Source organism: Mixophyes fleayi, chromosome 7 (genome assembly GCF_038048845.1).
Source record: "Mixophyes fleayi isolate aMixFle1 chromosome 7, aMixFle1.hap1, whole genome shotgun sequence".
In the NCBI taxonomy this organism is placed as follows: domain Eukaryota; kingdom Metazoa; phylum Chordata; class Amphibia; order Anura; family Limnodynastidae; genus Mixophyes; species Mixophyes fleayi.
In genome coordinates, this window is record NC_134408.1 from 1588418 (window position 1) to 1607887 (window position 19470).

The 19470-nt window shown below is 43.4% G+C and overlaps 1 protein-coding gene across 1 annotated transcript in view; it reads right to left on the reverse strand.

Annotated features, from left to right (window-relative positions):
* Positions 1-2745: 2745 nt before the first annotated feature.
* PHGDH (phosphoglycerate dehydrogenase) overlaps positions 2746-19470 on the reverse strand; it is a 28587-nt gene continuing 11862 nt past the window's right edge. Inside the window, exons 9-12 of the mRNA XM_075178762.1 lie at positions 5934-6066; positions 5666-5790; positions 5173-5368; positions 2746-2925 (exon numbers count right to left, since the gene is read on the reverse strand). Of these exons, the coding sequence (XP_075034863.1) occupies positions 2798-2925; positions 5173-5368; positions 5666-5790; positions 5934-6066 (582 nt within the window). The 3' untranslated portion in view covers positions 2746-2797. The remainder of the gene's footprint in view (positions 2926-5172; positions 5369-5665; positions 5791-5933; positions 6067-19470) is intronic.

Sequence of the window (19470 nt, forward strand, 5' to 3'; positions counted from 1 at the left end):
TTATAGAACTTCCTCTATCAGATGAGTTGTTTATGGTTGAAGACAAATTCCTCTTTCTATCTTCTCCGCAAGGTACATTCGTACATGTGTTTGGTGTAAATGTTTTTCTATCTTTTATACCATATATATTATTATTGTGTATTTATAAAAGTAGGTCCACCGGTGACTACACCGTACTTTGCAAGGAACGTCCTCACTCTGCCAAACTCCTCCCATCAGCAGGATGATAACTGCACAAATGTCGCCATCTTGCTCTGCAAAATCCTTACAAACTGGCAGAAATCAGAGCGCACCAAACAGAGGCACATGATGCCAAGAGAACCATATAGAAAGTGATTGGATAGCTCAGGTGTAGTGTAGAGACAGCATATAGCAAGAGTCAATAGCAAACGTCCAGTCAGCAGAGGTTAGATACCTATGCTGATCATCATGGCAGATTATTTCCCTGGCCCTCCAGCACCCCCACATCATATACCTCCTGACAGGTGTATGGGGGTCTGCGTCCAAGTCTACTTCAGTCACAATCCTGTGTGCACACCCTCACTGTAATTAGTCTAAATTTGTTCTTTGATAATATGCGTCACCTCTTACTTATTAATCGTTTTACCTAATGCATGAACATACAGTAATACGTGGGGACTGTCAGGGCAGCGGATCCCCCCTATCTAGGATTGTCCCCAGGAGAGCTCCGAGCCATGACATTGTAGATCTGTCCCTTCTCAGGGCTTACAGCCGTCTCTTTCACAAAGGGTATAATGTAAACAGCTTCAGTTTGTGTCGTTTGGATCCACCACAGACTCATTTTGGAAGCAAAGAGGAGGTATTCTTACCCATCAGTTCTGACATCAGATCTTCGCTAGAAGGAAACTTGGTAACATTAGATGGATCGAGTTGATCTTTATGAACCAGTCATCGCTTGGTGGAGAAAAAAAGTTAATTGTATAATAGATAAAAATAGAAGTTACTTATAAATAATAAAGTTGAATTTGTTAAATAAAATTAATTTATTATTAAACCTGAATCAAAGGCCAATTTACAAACAGAAAAAGAGGACGCTCCCTGCTTCAATATTTGCACAAAATGTCCAACTTCTCCAAGTTAGGTCTCTAGAACCAGCTACATTAGAGGGGGTGAACCTAAAGTTACTAAATACAGTCTACACGTGAGGGGACACCGGGACTGTCTGTATTACATGTGTCCTGAGAATGAGGGGACACCGGGACTCAGGGCCATCTTAACAACATTATGGGCCCCCGGGCAAAGCAGTGCACCAGGGCCCCTAGATATAGATATAGATATATAGATGTATACAGATACAGATATAGATATATAGAGATAGAGATAGATAGATGTACTTGCTCAGTGACCCTTGAAGGTTTTTTTTTGCAGGTTTTTTTCTTTTGCAGGATTATTCTCATTAAGAGCCGTGCCAATGGGACACCCTTGTCCGTGGGGCCCCCGGGCACCTGCCCATCGCGCCCAATGGAAAAGATGGCCCTGCCGGGACTGTCTGTATTACATGTGTCCTGAGAATGAGGGGACACAGGGACTGTCTGTATTATATGTGTCCTGAGAGTGAGGGGACACGAGAACTGTCTGTATTACATGTGTCCTGAGAGTGAGGGGACACCGGGACTGTCTGTATTACATGTGTCCTGAGAGTGAGGGGACACCGGGACTGTCTGTATTACATGTGTCCTGAGAGTGAGGGGACACCGGGACTGTCTGTATTACATGTGTCCTGAGAGTGAGGGGACATCGGGACTGTCTGTATTACATGTGTCCTGAGAGTGAGGGGACACTGGGACTGTCTGTATTACATGTGTCCTGATAGTGAGGGGACACTGGGACTGTCTGTATTACATGTGTCCTGAGAGTGAGGGGACACTGGGACTGTCTGTATTACATGTGTCCTGAGAGTGAGGGGACACCGGGACTGTCTGTATTACATGTGTCCTGAGAGTGAGGGGACATCGGGACTGTCTGTATTACATGTGTCCTGAGAGTGAGGGGACATCGGGACTGTCTGTATTACATGTGTCCTGAGAGTGAGGGGACATCGGGACTGTCTGTATTACATGTGTCCTGAGAGTGAGGGGACACCGGGACTGTCTGTATTACATGTGTCCTGAGAGTGAGGGGACACCGGGACTGTCTGTATTACATGTGTCCTGAGAGTGAGGGGACACCGGGACTGTCTGTATTACATGTGTCCTGAGAGTGAGGGGATACTGGGACTGTCTGTATTACATGTGTCCTGAGAGTGAGGGGACATCGGGACTGTCTGTATTACATGTGTCCTGAGAGTGAGGGGACACAGGGACTGTCTGTATTACATGTGTCCTGAGAGTGAGGGGACACCAGGACTGTCTGTATTACATGTGCCCTGAGAGTGAGGGATATCTGGCTAGTTTTCACCACATGCAAACCAGTTTGGTATCCATTTATGTTTATTGGTTCATTTTAAAACGTTTGTATATTTCAGCATTCATATGTCTTTTGTGCTCCCTGAGGACAGGAAGGATATTATTCTTCAGGCGTCAAAAAACTTCAAACAACACAAACTGTAACAACTGATAATCTGACCCCTCCCCCAGCCCCCACACTCTGTATAAGGCACAGCCCCTCCCTGTAGCACTCTGTGGGTTTCTACCTCTACCTTCTCTCAGAGGATATTGGGAAAGTCTCAGACCTATTGATTGTTTAGTAGAATCTTGTATTTAGTTTGAAAGACATGAGACAAAACATTTTAGCAACAGTTTAATAACTAACAACAGGAAAGTGGCACTTTCATTTGTCAGAGAGTGATCTGCCTGCAGGATCCCAGGGGAGACGGATCAGAGAGGGGAGCAGAGATCCCGGCCACGCTGTATCCTCCAGATGAATGGAATGTTTGTAGATTACTCCCAGCTGCTGAGAGTACGCCTGCAAGACAGACATAGAGATGGTGAGAAGGGGAACAATGATCCAGATTATATATACATAACATATAATGTTCTGCCACTCACTGATGAATGGCAACACCCGCCTTTACTCATATTTACAGCCTCTTTTACTTTACTTTGCAGGGATTTAGGTGGCAAGACGGCAAACTGAATTGTTTAATGGGTGGATTGGGCTATATAAAGACTGCTATGGGTAACACTGTGCCAGCCGGTAATTAAGCAGGGTGTAAATATCAACACTGTCCTAAGGAGATTATAAATGGATTTATGAGGAAATCTACAGTTTTCTCACCAAACAAAAGATTTACATATAACAACCCCCAAAAAGATTCCACCATCTCAATACCCTGTAACTCTTCCTGGGGCAGGGGGGGCTTTCAAAGAGGGGAAAAAAACCACTATCAACTATTCAAAAAGCTTTTTATGTTTTCATTAAACAAAAATATTCCCATGAAAGCGCCCGACAAGTTAAAGCATTTATTAAATGGTTTTGCATGAGAATTTGGTCAGTATTAGTGGTGGATGAGAGAGCGCAAAAAGAGAGCGAGAGAGCGCATCCTAGTTGTTACCATACAATAGAGCGAGCATCCTAGTTGTTACCATACAATAGAGCGAGCATCCTAGTTGTTACCATACAATAGAGCGAGCATCCTAGTTGTTACCATACAATAGAGAGAGCATCCTAGTTGTTACCATACAATAGAGAGAGCATCCTAGTTGTTACCATACAATAGAGCGAGCATCCTAGTTGTTACCATACAATAGAGAGAGCATCCTAGTTGTTACCATACAATATACATATAGAGAGAGCATCCTAGTTGTTACCATACATATAGAGAGAGCATCCTAGTTGTTACCATACAATAGAGAGAGCATCCTAGTTGTTACCATACAATAGAGAGAGCATCCTAGTTGTTACCATACAATAGAGAGAGCATCCTAGTTGTTACCATACAATAGAGAGAGCATCCTAGTTGTTACCATACAATAGAGAGAGCATCCTAGTTGTTACCATACAATAGAGAGAGCATCCTAGTTGTTACCATACAATAGAGAGAGCATCCTAGTTGTAACCATACAATAGAGAGCATCCTAGTTGTAACCATACAATAGAGAGCATCCTAGTTGTAACCATACAATAGAGAGCATCCTAGTTGTAACCATACAATAGAGAGAGCATCCTAGTTGTAACCATACAATAGAGAGAGCATCCTAGTTGTAACCATACAATAGAGAGAGCATCCTAGTTGTAACCATACAATAGAGAGAGCATCCTAGTTGTAACCATACAATAGAGAGAGCATCCTAGTTGTAACCATACAATAGAGAGAGCATCCTAGTTGTAACCATACAATAGAGAGAGCATCCTAGTTGTAACCATACAATAGAGAGAGCATCCTAGTTGTAACCATACAATAGAGAGAGCATCCTAGTTGTAACCATACAATAGAGAGAGCATCCTAGTTGTTACCATAAAATAGAGAGAGCATCCTAGTTGTTACCATAAAATAGAGAGAGCATCCTAGTTGTTACCATACAATAGAGAGAGCATCCTAGTTGTTACTATACAATATACATATAGAGAGAGCATCCTAGTTGTTACCATACAATATACATATAGAGAGAGCATCCTAGTTGTTACCATACATATAGAGAGAGCATCCTAGTTGTTACCATACAATAGAGAGAGCATCCTAGTTGTAACCATACAATAGAGAGCATCCTAGTTGTAACCATAAAATAGAGAGAGCATCCTAGTTGTTACTATACAATAGAGAGAGCATCCAAGTTGTTACCATACAATAGAGAGAGCATCCTAGTTGTTACCATACAATAGAGAGAGCATCCTAGTTGTTACCATACAATAGAGAGAGCATCCTAGTTGTTACCATACAATAGAGAGAGCATCCTAGTTGTTACCATAAAATAGAAAGAGCATCCTAGTGATCTTCATAAAATACAGAGATTACTTTAGTAATCTGTTTAGTGGCTTTAAAACCAGTGACCAATATAGAATACAGAGATCATCCTATTCACTGCTATACAATGCAGAGCCTGCTTGAGACGCTCTCTTTAGGTCACGGCTGAGTCCGACAAGTCCAGGATGTTCAGGTCTCCCTCTCCCACCCCTCACAGCCATGCAAAAAGTAAATAAAAAAACTGGAGATCAGCATAAGATGCAGGACAACAAGGAATACGCTCTTGGGTCCCATGAGTACTTACTCACCTAACAGTTTAGGTATATTTGTTTCACCGGCCCACAAGAGCACAGTCCCGCTCAGTGACACTGGACTTCGGAAATGTGAGGGTCCAATCTGAATCAGACAAGGTGTGCTGCCGCTCAAAGCACCAACTAAATGTAGACCCTCTGTAGACACCTCAAGCCTCGTCTCTACTGACTCCACAGAGTGCTGAGAGGTCATCTGATGAAGGATGGAAAGAGGAAGAGAGACCAGGACAACTTTAGGTATAAAAAAAAATAGAACTTGGCACAGGTTCATATTTTGGTTAGTGTATAGGCCTAAAATTAATCATAGATTATTGACTATGTATTAGGAGACCTTTGAGGTTCTTCTGTCAATCAAGGGTGGTTTTGTAATCCTAGCATATTGGGTGGCTGAGAGGACTTCCACATCTAAAGCCATTACTATAATGTCCAATGATGGAGCTATAGCAGCTCCCCATTGGCAAATGACCCCTATGACATAGAGAAATGTTACCTGGATTCCCACTTCATTGGCAAACAGACAGGAGTTAACCAAGTTGACTTTCATCTCTGTGCTTTGGAGAAGTCCGATGGCGACAGCAGAGCAGAGGAAAGAACCCGAATTCTTCAGGGAATCTCCTGGCGAGAGATTTATGTGGAGAAAATTTAGATGAAGATTAGATATTGTCAATATCCCTTTATTTATCTTCAAACAGACATCCCACAATGCACATCTTTCGGTCTGCCCCTCACCCTGACTTTGGTTGGACCTGTTCTCTCACCTGTGGTAGTCACTCGGATCTCTCCACTAATCTTAGGCAACAAATGGAAAAGGACCGTACCCAACGCCTCACCCAGCTTTATCCACGGCTTGGTCTGTGGGGAGAAAGCCTTGGAAAGGGAGGGGGCGTTGACCTGTGAAGCGTATAGAACAGGGATTTTGTTAATATAAAGCCGTATACGATGTGTGCTGTCCCTAGTAATTTAATGTGAACGTAGGGGTCACTGCCTCAGAGATAGCAAAGTGAAATCCACAACCCTTAGAATTAGGTATTAAACCCACCCAAGTATAGAGGTGTGACGTAACCTATGAATAATATGGAGAAGATAGTGTCTGAACCTTACCCCAAAATGTTTGTGACACTTTCAGTAGGAACATGAATAAATTTATTACATAGATCCTAATAGATGTGTCCCAAAAGGGGATCTTATATGGCAATGTGCCCTCACATTAGTTTGATGTCCATGACTTGTATTTAGTAGGCCCTACTGAAGAAGTCTCCGTTCCAGGTAAACAGGACAGGAACCTACTTTACGGTACTTTGCGAATCACCATGTTTGGTTTGACAATGAAGTATATGGCCACATTCACATAAATAAGAGTAAGACAAACAGCACATTGTAAGAGGAGAAAACATTGAAATATTATGTAATATCCATCTGTGTATAACACAACAGATAGAGACATGAATGACTTATAATAGGGGCAGATTCTAAGCCTGAGAGCGGGAAGGACAGACTGCGTGTATCCACACTACGGGGCCTGGCCAACCTGTGGCTCAACAGTTGTTGCAAAACTACAAGCCCCAGCATGCTTTGCCAGTAGCCAGCTGGCAGGGCATGTTGGGACTTGTAGTTTTACAACAACTGGAGAGAAATAGGTTGGCCAGGCCTGCCATGTGGAAACTGCTTTTTCTGCATGGTTTAGGCATTTTTAAAATAAAATGTTGATTTATGAAAAACCTAACGCAGGAAAGATTGGAGATATCTCCTGTATTAGGCAAAGTACCACATTAACCACAGTCCACATGATACTCAATGGTCTGGGCAACTTTATTTAGCTCTGAAAAACTTAGTTTTTCGGAGCTTGGCCCCAATGGCTAATGCTATCTAAAGATGGCACATGACTCACTGCTACCTCAGATCTCCTATATAATGTTATTATAATAATAATAATAATAATAATAATAATAATAATAATAATATTATAAGCCCACTAATGAGGAAGACAGAACACAGAAGCTTTGTTGCAGCATTAAGGGGAAGAGGACAGTATACAGTCATCAATGTAACAATACTGACATTTGTGATATACAATTTAACTTAATAAAAACACACAAAACTGCAGAATGGATTAGAAAGTTATTTCTTTCACACATACGCACTTTACTTTATGTTGTTATATTGTGGCTTATACATTTGTACTTACATATAATGAAATACACAATTCTATAGAAGATCAATAAAGATTACTAATTTTATTAAAAAGTTTATGTTACCTTATAACAACAACCACTTGTCTGTCTGTTGGAATCAACATACTGATGGGGTATTAGAGGTAGGACAAAGTTCCCTTATATTGTGCTCCTTCAAACGTGCGCTGAAAACCCACCTCTTCCTTAAAGCCTACCAATCATCCACATAACCCCTTCTCTATACTCCACTCACTCTCCCCTTGCCTTATCTGGCCCCTCCTGTGCCGGTCTGTTTACCCTCCCCTAGGATGTAAGCTCACATGAGCAGGGCCCTCTTCCCTCCTGTCCCCCTACCTGTTCTTCTGCTCCTAGTTTACTACATCAGCCAGCCTGGAGTTTCTGAAGTATTGGTATTTTTGTTTATTGGTTTGTACTGTTATACCCTGTATAGTCTACTGTTTGTACTGTGTACGGCGCTGCGGAAACCTGGTGGCGCCTAACAAATAAAGGATAATAATAATAATAATAATAATAATAATAATAATAATAATAATTTCATTCTGTGATACAGTAGAATAAATATAAAATACTTAGGGGTAAATTATGTTGCATCTCCATAAAGGATCAATGAACCCAGAGTGCTACAATAATTACTTTATTTTCACCATAATGCAGCAGAAAAAAAAAAACCAAGGAACAATCTGTAAAAGACATCACCGTTACCATGACGGGGTCTGCTCCTTTTGGTAACTTGCAGCACGTAGGTGTAAATGGTTTGTGAATTTTGTGGTTTCCTTTAAGCGATATTATTAGACAGAGGTGTTGTTACATCGGTGATCTCACCATATGGAAACCACAGAAAATACAGAATGCAGAAGAAGTCAGACTATAAGACATACAGCAGATCTCCTTCCTCCCCTCCGCTCACACTGCAGGGTGTGCCAGTAACTCCTAATGCGAGATAGAAATAATTACATATACATTATACATCTATAATACCTTCCTGTATGGAAGATCAGGGTCTATATGTGTCTTGAAAATGAAGTGGATTATATTTACAGTTAATTCCTTTTCCTCCAAATACTCCATGTTAGCCGTTCCAATGGCTTAATCAGTTCTACCTATGAGGAGAGACAGGAAATTAGTAATGCCCCCAGGTATTATATAGTGCAGCTCTTCCTCTTCCTGCTTTTGGCGACTTTCCAAGCTGTTCATATAATATATAAACATATTGAAGAACATGAATAGGAAATTGGGCTGCCATGGAGTATTTTGAAGAAAATTAATTAACTGTAAATATAATTACCATTTTTTCCTCGTCGATTATCTACGGGAGCCATTACCATGGGATGTACCAAAATACTATTAGGGAGGGCAACAGACACCAGAGCAGCCATATATGCTGCATAATTAAAGATCATTTTATTAAGTAGCTGTGCAGAGAATGGGTCTCCCACAATGTGCATCAGCACATTGTCCTTATGTCCTTCTCTAACCTCAACTGGTTTCAAACAAAAAGAATGGCAGTAGGATTTCTTGTTTGATATAAAAAGTAGACACCACTTTAGGAAAGAAAGTTGGATTAGTCCTTAGTAATACCTCCTCTGTGTAGACATTCAGAAAGGGTTCTCTGCACCACAAAACCTATAGCTCCACAATTCTACCGGCAGAAGTAATTACCACAAAGAATTCCACCGTTAGTGTAAGCCACCGTAAGGAAAACCTCTTGTAAAGGCTCAGAGAGACCAGACAGAGGGCTAGATTTACTAAACGGCGGGTTTGAAAAAGTGGAGATGTTGCCTAAGGTAACCAATCAGATTCTAGCTTTCATTTATTTACTGCATTCTACAAAATGACAGCTAGAATCTGATTGGTTGCCATAGGCAACATCTCCACTTTTTCAAACCCGCAGTTTAGTAAATATACCCCAGAGTGTTGAGAACTAAATGGAGATTCCATGGTCCCACAAAGGACACATTCTCTTCACTGCTTGAAAAATAAATAGATAATAAAGATTATATGAGAGCAGAAACCTTTAGAGTTGAAAGGGTGGGACCAGTGCCAAGGTCATCCTGAAGAAAATCAAGCCTGTGTACAAGAATAGCAAAAACTGGATCCACCTTAGGCTCACACCACATGTGCCGTAGCCAGAATGGGAGGATTACTATGACTTTATATTCTATTTTGATCTTTTCAGAGTGAAAACGGAGGGAAGACATACCCTAGTTGAAAGGTCCATGGGATTTCCAGAACATCGATTCACTCTGTGGCAACATAAATATCTGTACATTTTGGCACTCTCATTTGTCACCATTATATTAACTTGAGGGAGGCCAAACATTCTTTGTTAGGAAATGGAACATTTCCTGATGCAGAGTCCACGCTCCTGGATCCTTGTTGTTGGCTGAGGTTATCGGCTATGACATGAAGTGCCGAGATCGGCATTAGTTTTCTCTATGCCCATGACATGACATTTGATACGGCTGAAATCGTGGTCCTGCTCCGGGAACCTCCTTGGTGATTTCTGAAGGGTAATATAGTCCTGTTGTCTGAGAATACCTTCAGCCATTTGACCCGTAAGAGAATGAAAGGACTGAATTGCATTCCAGACTGTCCACATTTCCAGAATGTTTATGTGTAATTGCTTTTGTTCTGTGACCCTGCACCCTGTGCTGCTTATGACAATAGAGGAGCCCCCAGCCAGTGGTAGTGGAGTCTCTCATGAGTACTATCCAATCTGGTTGCTAAAAGGACACTCCTAGCTTTCTTAGTTTTGGATTCTGACACCAGTTGAGAGACCCCCTTGTGATTCTTGTTAACCAGATGGCATGATCCGGAGAGATTTGCTTGCGGTCCCACTGAGTGACTTAGTCCAACTACAGATTTTGCATGTGCCACCTTGCCCAGAGGAGTACTCCTATGGCGGAGGAAAGCATTCCCAGAAGGTGAAGGCCCCTTCATACAGTAATCTGATTTTGAACTTGTAGTTGACCAAGAACTGTATCTTGATGCATCTCTCTTTTGGATGAGATACTTAGTTTTGTACAGTGTCTGTTTGGAACTCAGATATTGCATTTGTTGTCATGTTACATAACTCTTTGCCTTGTTTATGACCCAGTCCTTTTCCCGGAGAAAAGCCACTACTTGATCTATCCTGGATTAGACAATGTGCTCTGACTTCCTTCCGCCTCACTAAGGCGCTGACCATATAGGACCAGAGAACGATCCCCTCTTTCTATAATTCTGCCACCTGCATAAATAATACTTTGGTGAAAGTTCTCGGGAACGGTGCCAGACCAGCGGTAAGGTTAGAGAACGTGAAATGCTGTCTCAGGACACAGAACCCGAAGAATCTCTTATAATGAACTGCAGCTGTGACATGGAATCATCTTCGAAGATCTAAACTTACATCAGTGAGAATTTAATTTACAGAAATGTCTTCCATGGAAGTCATTGTGTTTCCTCTAATCCAAGATTTTGTGACCTGAAAAAGTCTGGAATGAAAGTCTGCACCAATCTGTGCTGGAGGAGCACATGCATTTCCCCCAATGTTTCCAGACTGATGTGAAAAGCTTAAAACTCAGTGTGAAGATACCAGGTTTTCTGGACAATTATACCCACTTCACGCTGGCTGGCCACACAAGGGTGTCTCACTATGCCAGGGAAGCCTACCCAGTACCTTCTAGGATTTATATTAGTCACTCAGGCAAATGCAGTTAGAAAGTACAAAGTACATTTCTTGTAATAAAAGCAATCACTAGATTATGTACACACAGTAAATAAATGTCAGGCAGGTTTACCACATTATCTGTCCTTTACCCCACTAGCTTAAGCAGCTACAGTCACCTGTTGTCCTGACAGGTCGACCCATGGATCTGCTGATGTATTTCACTGGTAGAGAATGACAACTCAAAAAACCAGCCACCCTGCAGCTTCCAGCCATCAATTCCCCAGAATGAACATCGACCCTCCCCCCCTGGAGTGGCTCCTAATATCTAGGGTCAAATGTCCACAGTGGTTTCCCTCACTGGGCAAACCCCTTGGTTTCTCCTTGTTAAACATTGGCGAGTCCTGGACTAGCGGGTTGGAGAAGGGAGTGGAGATGAGCTGTACTTCCACAGAAACTCCCCTGCTAGATTGTAGACCAAGGGGTAAATGTATCAATCTGCGGGTTCTTCAACACCCACGTGTTCAGCCTCTTCCGCGATAAAATTTCAAGCGGCGCTGCATTGTAAAGGGAAGTTAACCCTTTATAATGCAGCGCCGCTTGAAATTTAATCGCGGGAGAGGCTGAACACGCGGGTGTTGAAGAACCCGCAGATTGATACATTTACCCCCAAATGTCTAGAGTAGTCAACCGGGTTTCGCTTTAAGGACAATGAATAACAGCTTCCATACAATATCAACAAGATTTAATACACATATTTATAATGAGCTACGATGTCCACTTATCCACATGTATTAGACACTGCAGTTTTACTCTGTTTAGCTGGGGAACAAAAGCAAGGGCTATAACCAGTACATGTTATAATCCACATATTGTGAGAAATGAGTGAAAGGCTGGTTAAGGTGTTATCAAACTTGTTTCATCACATATATCTCCGCCCCTTTTTTAGCCCTTGTTCCCCAGTGGCTCCCTTGCCCCAAGTAAACCTCTCTCACCCAAGTCCAAAGTCTCTGAACTGCTGTGGTTTCACCTGGGTCTGATGATAAGGTAGACAGCAGTACACAGTTCCTCAATCTCCCACCAGGGTCCCATGGGTGTGGGCATATCATCCCACCCAGCTGGATTGGGGGTCTATGCTGCCCTGTGTCATAAGATGAGACAACATTAAAACTGGGCCACTACTGTGCACACATCCATGGTAAGAGAGTTGTAGTCCAGCATCCCTTGGGTGCCTTGTCCACCCTTAATTGCCCAACTGCAAATAGTCCTTTGGCCTGTCCTCTGTTTCTGGAGACCATACTCCCCTCCCCAAACACTCAAGTGACAACTGCCAAGTGGCAGGCAAATGTGGGGGCTCCATTAATTGTTTGATGCTGGGGAATCCTCTGTTCCCCTCCCAAACCACTTGAATCACTTGTGGACACCCCTTTACATATGTTGGAGTGCATCTCCCCTCCCCCGATACCACATCCACATGTTACACTACTTCCCTCGCCTCTGGCGCATCGGGGTGGTGTGAATCCTCATTGGACTCAGACTTGCCTTCCTGGCAGCAAACCAGAGTGGCCTCTGATATGGGGTTCTGGGTCTCCAGTTTTGGAGCTGGAGTGTGATGCTTCAAAGCTTGTGGGGCTGGTGAATCTCGCTGTGCTGGTGCCCCCAGACACACACTCAGTCAACATCTCCTCATCTGCCAATTCTGCATAGGGAAAGGTGTAGGAGTAGTTTTCCCAAAGCCCCATGGTAGTGGCCTCTGACATGACAATTCCTTTATTCTCTCCCATTAATTCTGTCATACAGTCTGTAATCAGGATTTCTGCTGAGATCATATGTTGAGCAAGTTTATGATTCTCTTCTGCCACAATTGGGTACAGCTGTACATCACTTGCCCCGGAGAGCACACATGCGGTATCCTGCGTTACTTCATTAGATATAACATTATCAGACACAACAGGTGAATAACTGGCCTTTTCTGTAATTCTGTTCTAACTCAGACACAGTCTCAGGTGCCAATAACACTTGCAAATTATCAGAAGATGCTACTACATGGTACTTACTTGGTAGCTCTTCTCCATCCAAGTCACCAAATGGGAGGATTTCACCTAATCCTTTCTGAGTAGTCAGAGGTACAACGTCCTCACCCAGCAGTTCTTCTCCAGTCTCCCCCAAGATAGCAGCTTGAGCAGCAGTGTATAATCCTTTGGGATGGCCCTTACCCTGACTGAACAGTCCTTTTTTTAGAATGGAACAAAATATATTGCAATTGACATTTTTCAGTATTCACTCGATAACACTGATCCTGCCACATTTCAGTGTCAGTAAGTCCTTGTCACCATACCTCATCCTCTGCTTCTTCAAAACTCTGTTACAGACATTGCATTTGTTCCCAGAGAGGTATGTGGGGACCTAAAGTGAGCATCCATTTCCTATAGACACTAAAGGCATTGATGGGATTCTCCTGATCTTTTAAAAGACGTTTGAGAATATCCCTGTGCGTGCAGTACAGGCCAGGTACACCCCGGATCTAGCATTCCACTATCAGCCCCTTCATACTGATTGGGCCTGAGACATTAAGGGAAGTAAAAAAAAAAAAAAAAAGGAGTAAATGTTCTCCGGGACAAACCATGTTACAATACAAGGGGTGCAAATTAATTTATTATTTTGTACATAAGATAAATACTGGCTGTTTTTTCATCTAACACACAAATTCTTGATAGCTTTATTTTTACACTGAAATTTAAATTTGAACTCGGACATGACCTACACCAACTATAAATCTGTCCCCACATTTTAAATTTACCTCCCCCTCCAATGCAACATGGTTTTGACCAGGTTCAAAGTTATTCCTTTTTTATGCTTTGCTCTCCTTTATGACGCGGACCCATTGTCTAGTGGATCTGTATAATCTGCTAATGGGACAGATTCTATTAGTACATTTGCAGGGGATTCATCAGGCATGTCCCTGTGCTGTAACAGTCCATTTCCATCTTGTTTGTACTGCTGATTATTGTTGTAACTGGATTTTCCCTTGGACAGATTTTGCATTGTACAAATAACTTCATCTGTAAACTCATCCCAGGTGGGTTATGGGTAGGGATCAGGTTGCAAGATACTAGTAATGGGGAGGCTAATTAGTATCCATTGTTCACACAAGACTACTCCAGACATTTGGTCTACAATATAGCAGGGGAGTCTCTGTGGAAGTACAGCTCATCTCCACTCCCCTCTCCAACCCGCTAGTCCAGGACCCGCCAATTCTTAACAAGGAGAAACCAAGGGGTTTGCCCAGTGAGGGAAACCACTGTGGACATTTGACCCTAGATATAAGGAGTCACTTCAGGGGGAGGAGGTGATGTTTATTATGGGAATTGATGGCTGGAAGCTGCAGGGTGTCTGGTCTTTGAGTTGCCATTCTCTACCTGTGAAATACATCGGCAGATCCATGGGTCGTCCTGTCAGGACAGCAGGTGACTGTAGTTCCTTAAGCTATTATTATTATAAATTTTTATTTATAGGGCGCTACTAGGTATCCGTAGCGCCGTTGAGGGACAGACAGAAACACGATACAGGGTGAGACAGCACAGTACAGTTAACAGAAATCACAGTAACTCAGAAGCTCAATGAACAGCTAGATTAGAGGTGAGAGCCCCCAGCGGGGTAGAGACAGGGGCCGGAGGACCTCACGGAGGAGACAAGGAGCTGGAGAGCAGAGTTAAGGTGGTGGAGAACAGAAGGAGAGGAGGCCCTGCTCGGAGGAGCCTACAATCTAAGGGGAGGGTAGGACGGACAGAGACACAATGGTAGGAGGAGGAAATGGGGAGAACGGAGGCAGGGACGGAGAGGGGGGGGGGGAGAATGAAAAGGAGGGAAGTAGGAGGGGGACAGGAGAGGGAGGGGGGTAGGGGGAGACTGGGAGGAGGTCAATGGGTGGGGGACTGAAGGGCTTTAAGAAAGAGGTGGGTTTTTAAGGCCCGTTTGAAGCTGGACAAGTTGGGGGAAGTTCTGATGGAGCGGGGGAGCTGGTTCCAGTGGAGAGGGGCAGCGCGGGAGAAGTCTTGGATGCGAGCATGGGAGGAGGTAACCAGGGGGGAAGAAAGGCGGCGGTTGTTAGCCGAACGAAGAGGGCGGGATGGAGCGTGAATGGAGATAAGGTTGGAGATGTAGGGAGATGTAGGGAGGGAAAGCTAGTGGGGTAAGGGACAGATAATGTGGTGAACCTGCCTGGCACTTATTTACTGTGTGTATATAATATTCTATTGTTGTTTTTATTACTATAAATGTATTGTTCTACTTTCTAACTGCATTTGCCTGAGTGACTATACGAATCCTAGAAGGTACTGGGTAGACTTCAGTGACATAGGAAGGCACCCGCGGGTGGCCAGCCAGCGTGAAGTAGATAGCATTGGGCCAGATAATCCCGGTATCGTCACATTTTTGGTGGCAAGCAGTGGGGTCACTCAGTCCCAGGTCCTCTCTGGGTAGAGCTGCAGGGGAACTGTATCGTGATACATTCCAGGGCTCTGCAAAGCAGTTAGCACTAGAAACCAGTTACCACATTATCCTGAACTTACTCCTAAAGACTTTAAGGTAGAAAGTGTCACTAGAAGCGCTGTGGGCTTTAGGCGAAGGAAGATGCCGCCTAAGTGCCGATTTGATAAGGGGAAGCGCACCCCGCCAGAGGAGAGCGGAAGATGGAACCGTGTCTCAAAGAGAGGAAATCACAGTGAGGTGATCCCCGGAAGTAAAATGGGTGTGAGCTCTAGGAACAAGAGAACAGATCACAGCCCAGTGTTGGAAAAGTTCCCAAAGGAAGGGATGAAGCAGTCCAGTACAACCAGGAGAAAGGCGTACTGGGATGAAGGACTGTGGGAGTGTCTGCAGGATGGGGATATGGATGTGTTGCACCACCCCACCACAATGCAGCACATTTTGGATTATTAGGATGAGGAGTGCACAAAGATTGTTATGTGGGAAGGATATAGCCTAGATGAGAAATTTGAGAATCAATTGGATTTGTTTCTAATGTTGAAAGAGGAAGCGAGTGCCTGGAATTTTCAGAGTGAACCTAGAATGGCTTCACTTTAAAGGACAATGAATAACAGCTTCCATGCAATATCAACAAGATACAATACACATATTTACAATGAGCTACAATGTCCACTTATCCACATGTATTAGACACTGCAGTTGTAGTCTGTTGAGCTGGGGAACAAAATTCAAGTCTATAAAAAGTACAAGTTATATTCCACATATTGTGAGAGAAACGAGGAACAAGCTGGTTAAAGTGTTATCAAACTGGTTTTGTCAAACTCTGCTGGAGCTGAATGGGTTCTGTATAGAGATGGGCGGGTCCAGTTCTCCGAGAACCGAACCCACCCGAACTTTGGGTATCCGAGTACCGAGCTGAGCAGCTCGGTAATCTCCCGCCCATTCCGAATCCAAATCGAGGCCGAACGTCATTGTGACGTCGTCGGATCTCGGGGCTCGGTTCTCGCGATACTTCAACTTTATAAATACACGCCTCCACAGCAATCCATCGCCATTTCACAGAGGGAGAGAGCAGGGTGTAGTCATAGGCTAATTAGAGCAGGGACAGAGAATACAATATTGTTCTTGCAATTGCTCTAACCAAAATCGCTAGTGCAGAGAGGAGGATAGAGGTTTATTATTTTTTCTTCATATTTGGCACTCCCCAGCGCTTTTGGGGTGTCCCCCATAATTGTGCATAAATATTTCTGGCTGTCAAAAGTCATATCTGTCAGCAGTATCTACTAAATCATTTTTTGCACTCCTCAGTGCTTTTGGGGTGTCCTCCCTAATTGTGCATTAATATTTCTGGCTGTCAAAAGTCATATCTGTCAGCAGTATCTACTAAATAATTTTTAGCACTCCTCAGTGCTTTTGGGGTGTCCTCCCTAATTGTGCATTAATATTTCTGGCTGTCAAAAGTCATATCTGTCAGCAGTATCTACTAAATAATTTTTAGCACTCCTCAGTGCTTTTGGGGTGTCCTCCCTAATTGTGCATTAATATTTCTGGCTGTCAAAAGTCATATCTGTCAGCAGTATCTACTAAATAATTTTTAGCACTCCTCAGTGCTTTTGGGGTGTCCTCCCTAATTGTGCATTAATATTTCTGGCTGTCAAAAGTCATAACTGTCAGCAGTATCTACTAAATAATTTTTAGCACTCCCCAGTGGTTTGCGCTCAGAATGGATTCAAAGCAGTCCACATATGATCAGAATGAGCAACCAGGTTCTGTCACCAGTCCTGATGTTAGTGTTCCCAGTACGTCATCTGGCCAAGGCGATGTCAAACAACAGAGTGTTTTCAAATTAGTGCAAAAAACAAAAAGCAAAAAAAAATTTACTGTATTGAAGCGAAAAAGAAGTGTAACTGAGCAAAAGTTAAGTGACGATAAAAAAAAAATTGCAAGCATGCCAATCTACACACGCAGTGGCAAAGAGAGAATGAGGCCTTCACCTTTGGCTATTAGTGGCAGATCCCAAAAAGTTACCCAGCCTACAATTGGTGCACAACTACTGTTACGCGTCAAAGCCGAGCTGCAAGATAACAGTGAGGCATTACAGGAGAATATTTGCTCTGATTCACAAATGACAACAATCCCTGTGGAGAGTCCATCCAACAGTGGGATGTCTAATCGTTAGCATTCTGCTGATGTGTGCCTTAATAGCCCGAGTGTAGCCGGTGATACCCAAATTGAGGATGCCACTTTGGAATTAGAAGAGGATGAGGGGGAGATTTGTGTAGGCGACGAGGGCGCTAATGAGGATGTTGATGAGGATGAGGTTGTTTGTGTAAGTCCTGCACCTGTGGCAGCAGTTCTGGCACGTGACAAGAAAAAGGCCATTGTCATGCCTGGGCATAAAACAAAAAAATCCACTTCTTATGTGTGGAATTATTTCTACCCAAATCCAGACAACAATTGTATAGCCATTTGTAGTGTATGTGAAGCCACAGTCAGTCGAGGGAGGGACCTTAACCATCTTGGAACCTCGTCTATGTTACGCCATTTAACGAGAGTTCATGGCAAAGTGTTGGGAAAAGCTGAAAGTTCTTCCCAAAAAAATACAAGCACTCCCTCATCAGCTAAGACCCTCCGCTCACCGACATACCGACGGCTACAAAATACACCCACCACACCATCCTCATCAATATCCTCAGTAGCGCTCGGAGTTAGCCCGGCATCCCACTTAAGGCTGGATGACTCCGGCACTATTATTGATTCCTCTGAAGAAAGCGTTAGTCCTGCTGCTGCTGTTGCTGCTGCTGGGGGTGAATCGTCATCCCAGAGGCAGGTTAATAAAATGAGCAGTCCTACATTTCAGCAATTAACTGTGAAACAATCATTTGCGAGGGGAAGCAAATATGACAGCAGTCACCCAGTCGCGAATCACAGACGCCATGGCTGCAATGTTAGTGTTAGATCTGCGTCCAATCTCCACAATAAACGCAGCTGGTTTTTCACAGTTAATTGAGGTTTTGTGTCCGCGTTACAGAATTCCATCGCGACACCATTTCTCCCGTAAAGCTATTCCACAACTATACCAAAAAGTGTGTAAAAATGTAGAGATTGCGCTGAAAAATGACATTCTGCCCACTGTTCACTTAACCACAGATATGTGGACAAGTGGAAGTGGCCAAACCAAAGACTATATGACTGTGACAGCCCACTGGGTTGGTCATTCACCTTCACCAGCAGGAACAGCAGCAGCATGTACACCACTACGTAACATTTGTCACAGGCAGGCCACTCTTTGTATCACCGGCTTCACTAACAGGCATACGGCTGACAATTTGTTACGCAAACTGAGAGATGTGATTGATGCATGGCTTATACCACTTGGACTCTCCCCAGGATATGTCATTTCTGATAATGCCAACAATATAGTGCGAGCATTACAGCTGGGTGATTTCCAACACATTCCCTGTTTTGCTCACACCATCAACTTGGTGGTGCAGAGCTTCCTACAAAATAACCGTGAGGTGCAGGAGATGCTTTCGGTGGCCCGTAAAATTTCAGACCATTTCAGGCATTCAGCCACAGCATGTAGGAGATTACAGCAGCTCCAAGAGCAGTTTAACTTGCCCTGCCACCAACTTAAGCAAGAGGTGGTAACTCGGTGGAATTCCACCCTGTACATGCTTCAGAGGATGGAGGAACAGCGCAAAGCCATCCAAGCATATTGCACAAGTCATGACATTGGGAAAGGAGGGGGGATGTATTTCACTCTTGCACAGTGGGGAATCCTTTCAGTGCTGTGCAAGGTGCTGAAACCATTTGAAGTTGTGACATGTGAGGTCAGTGCAGACTCTGCTAGTTTGAGCCAAGTCATTCCTTTAATTAGACTATTGGAAAAGCAGCTTGAGAAAATGAAGGAGGAGCTGAAAGCAAGCAATTCAGCAAAGTATGTTGGCCTTGTCGATCAAGTACTTA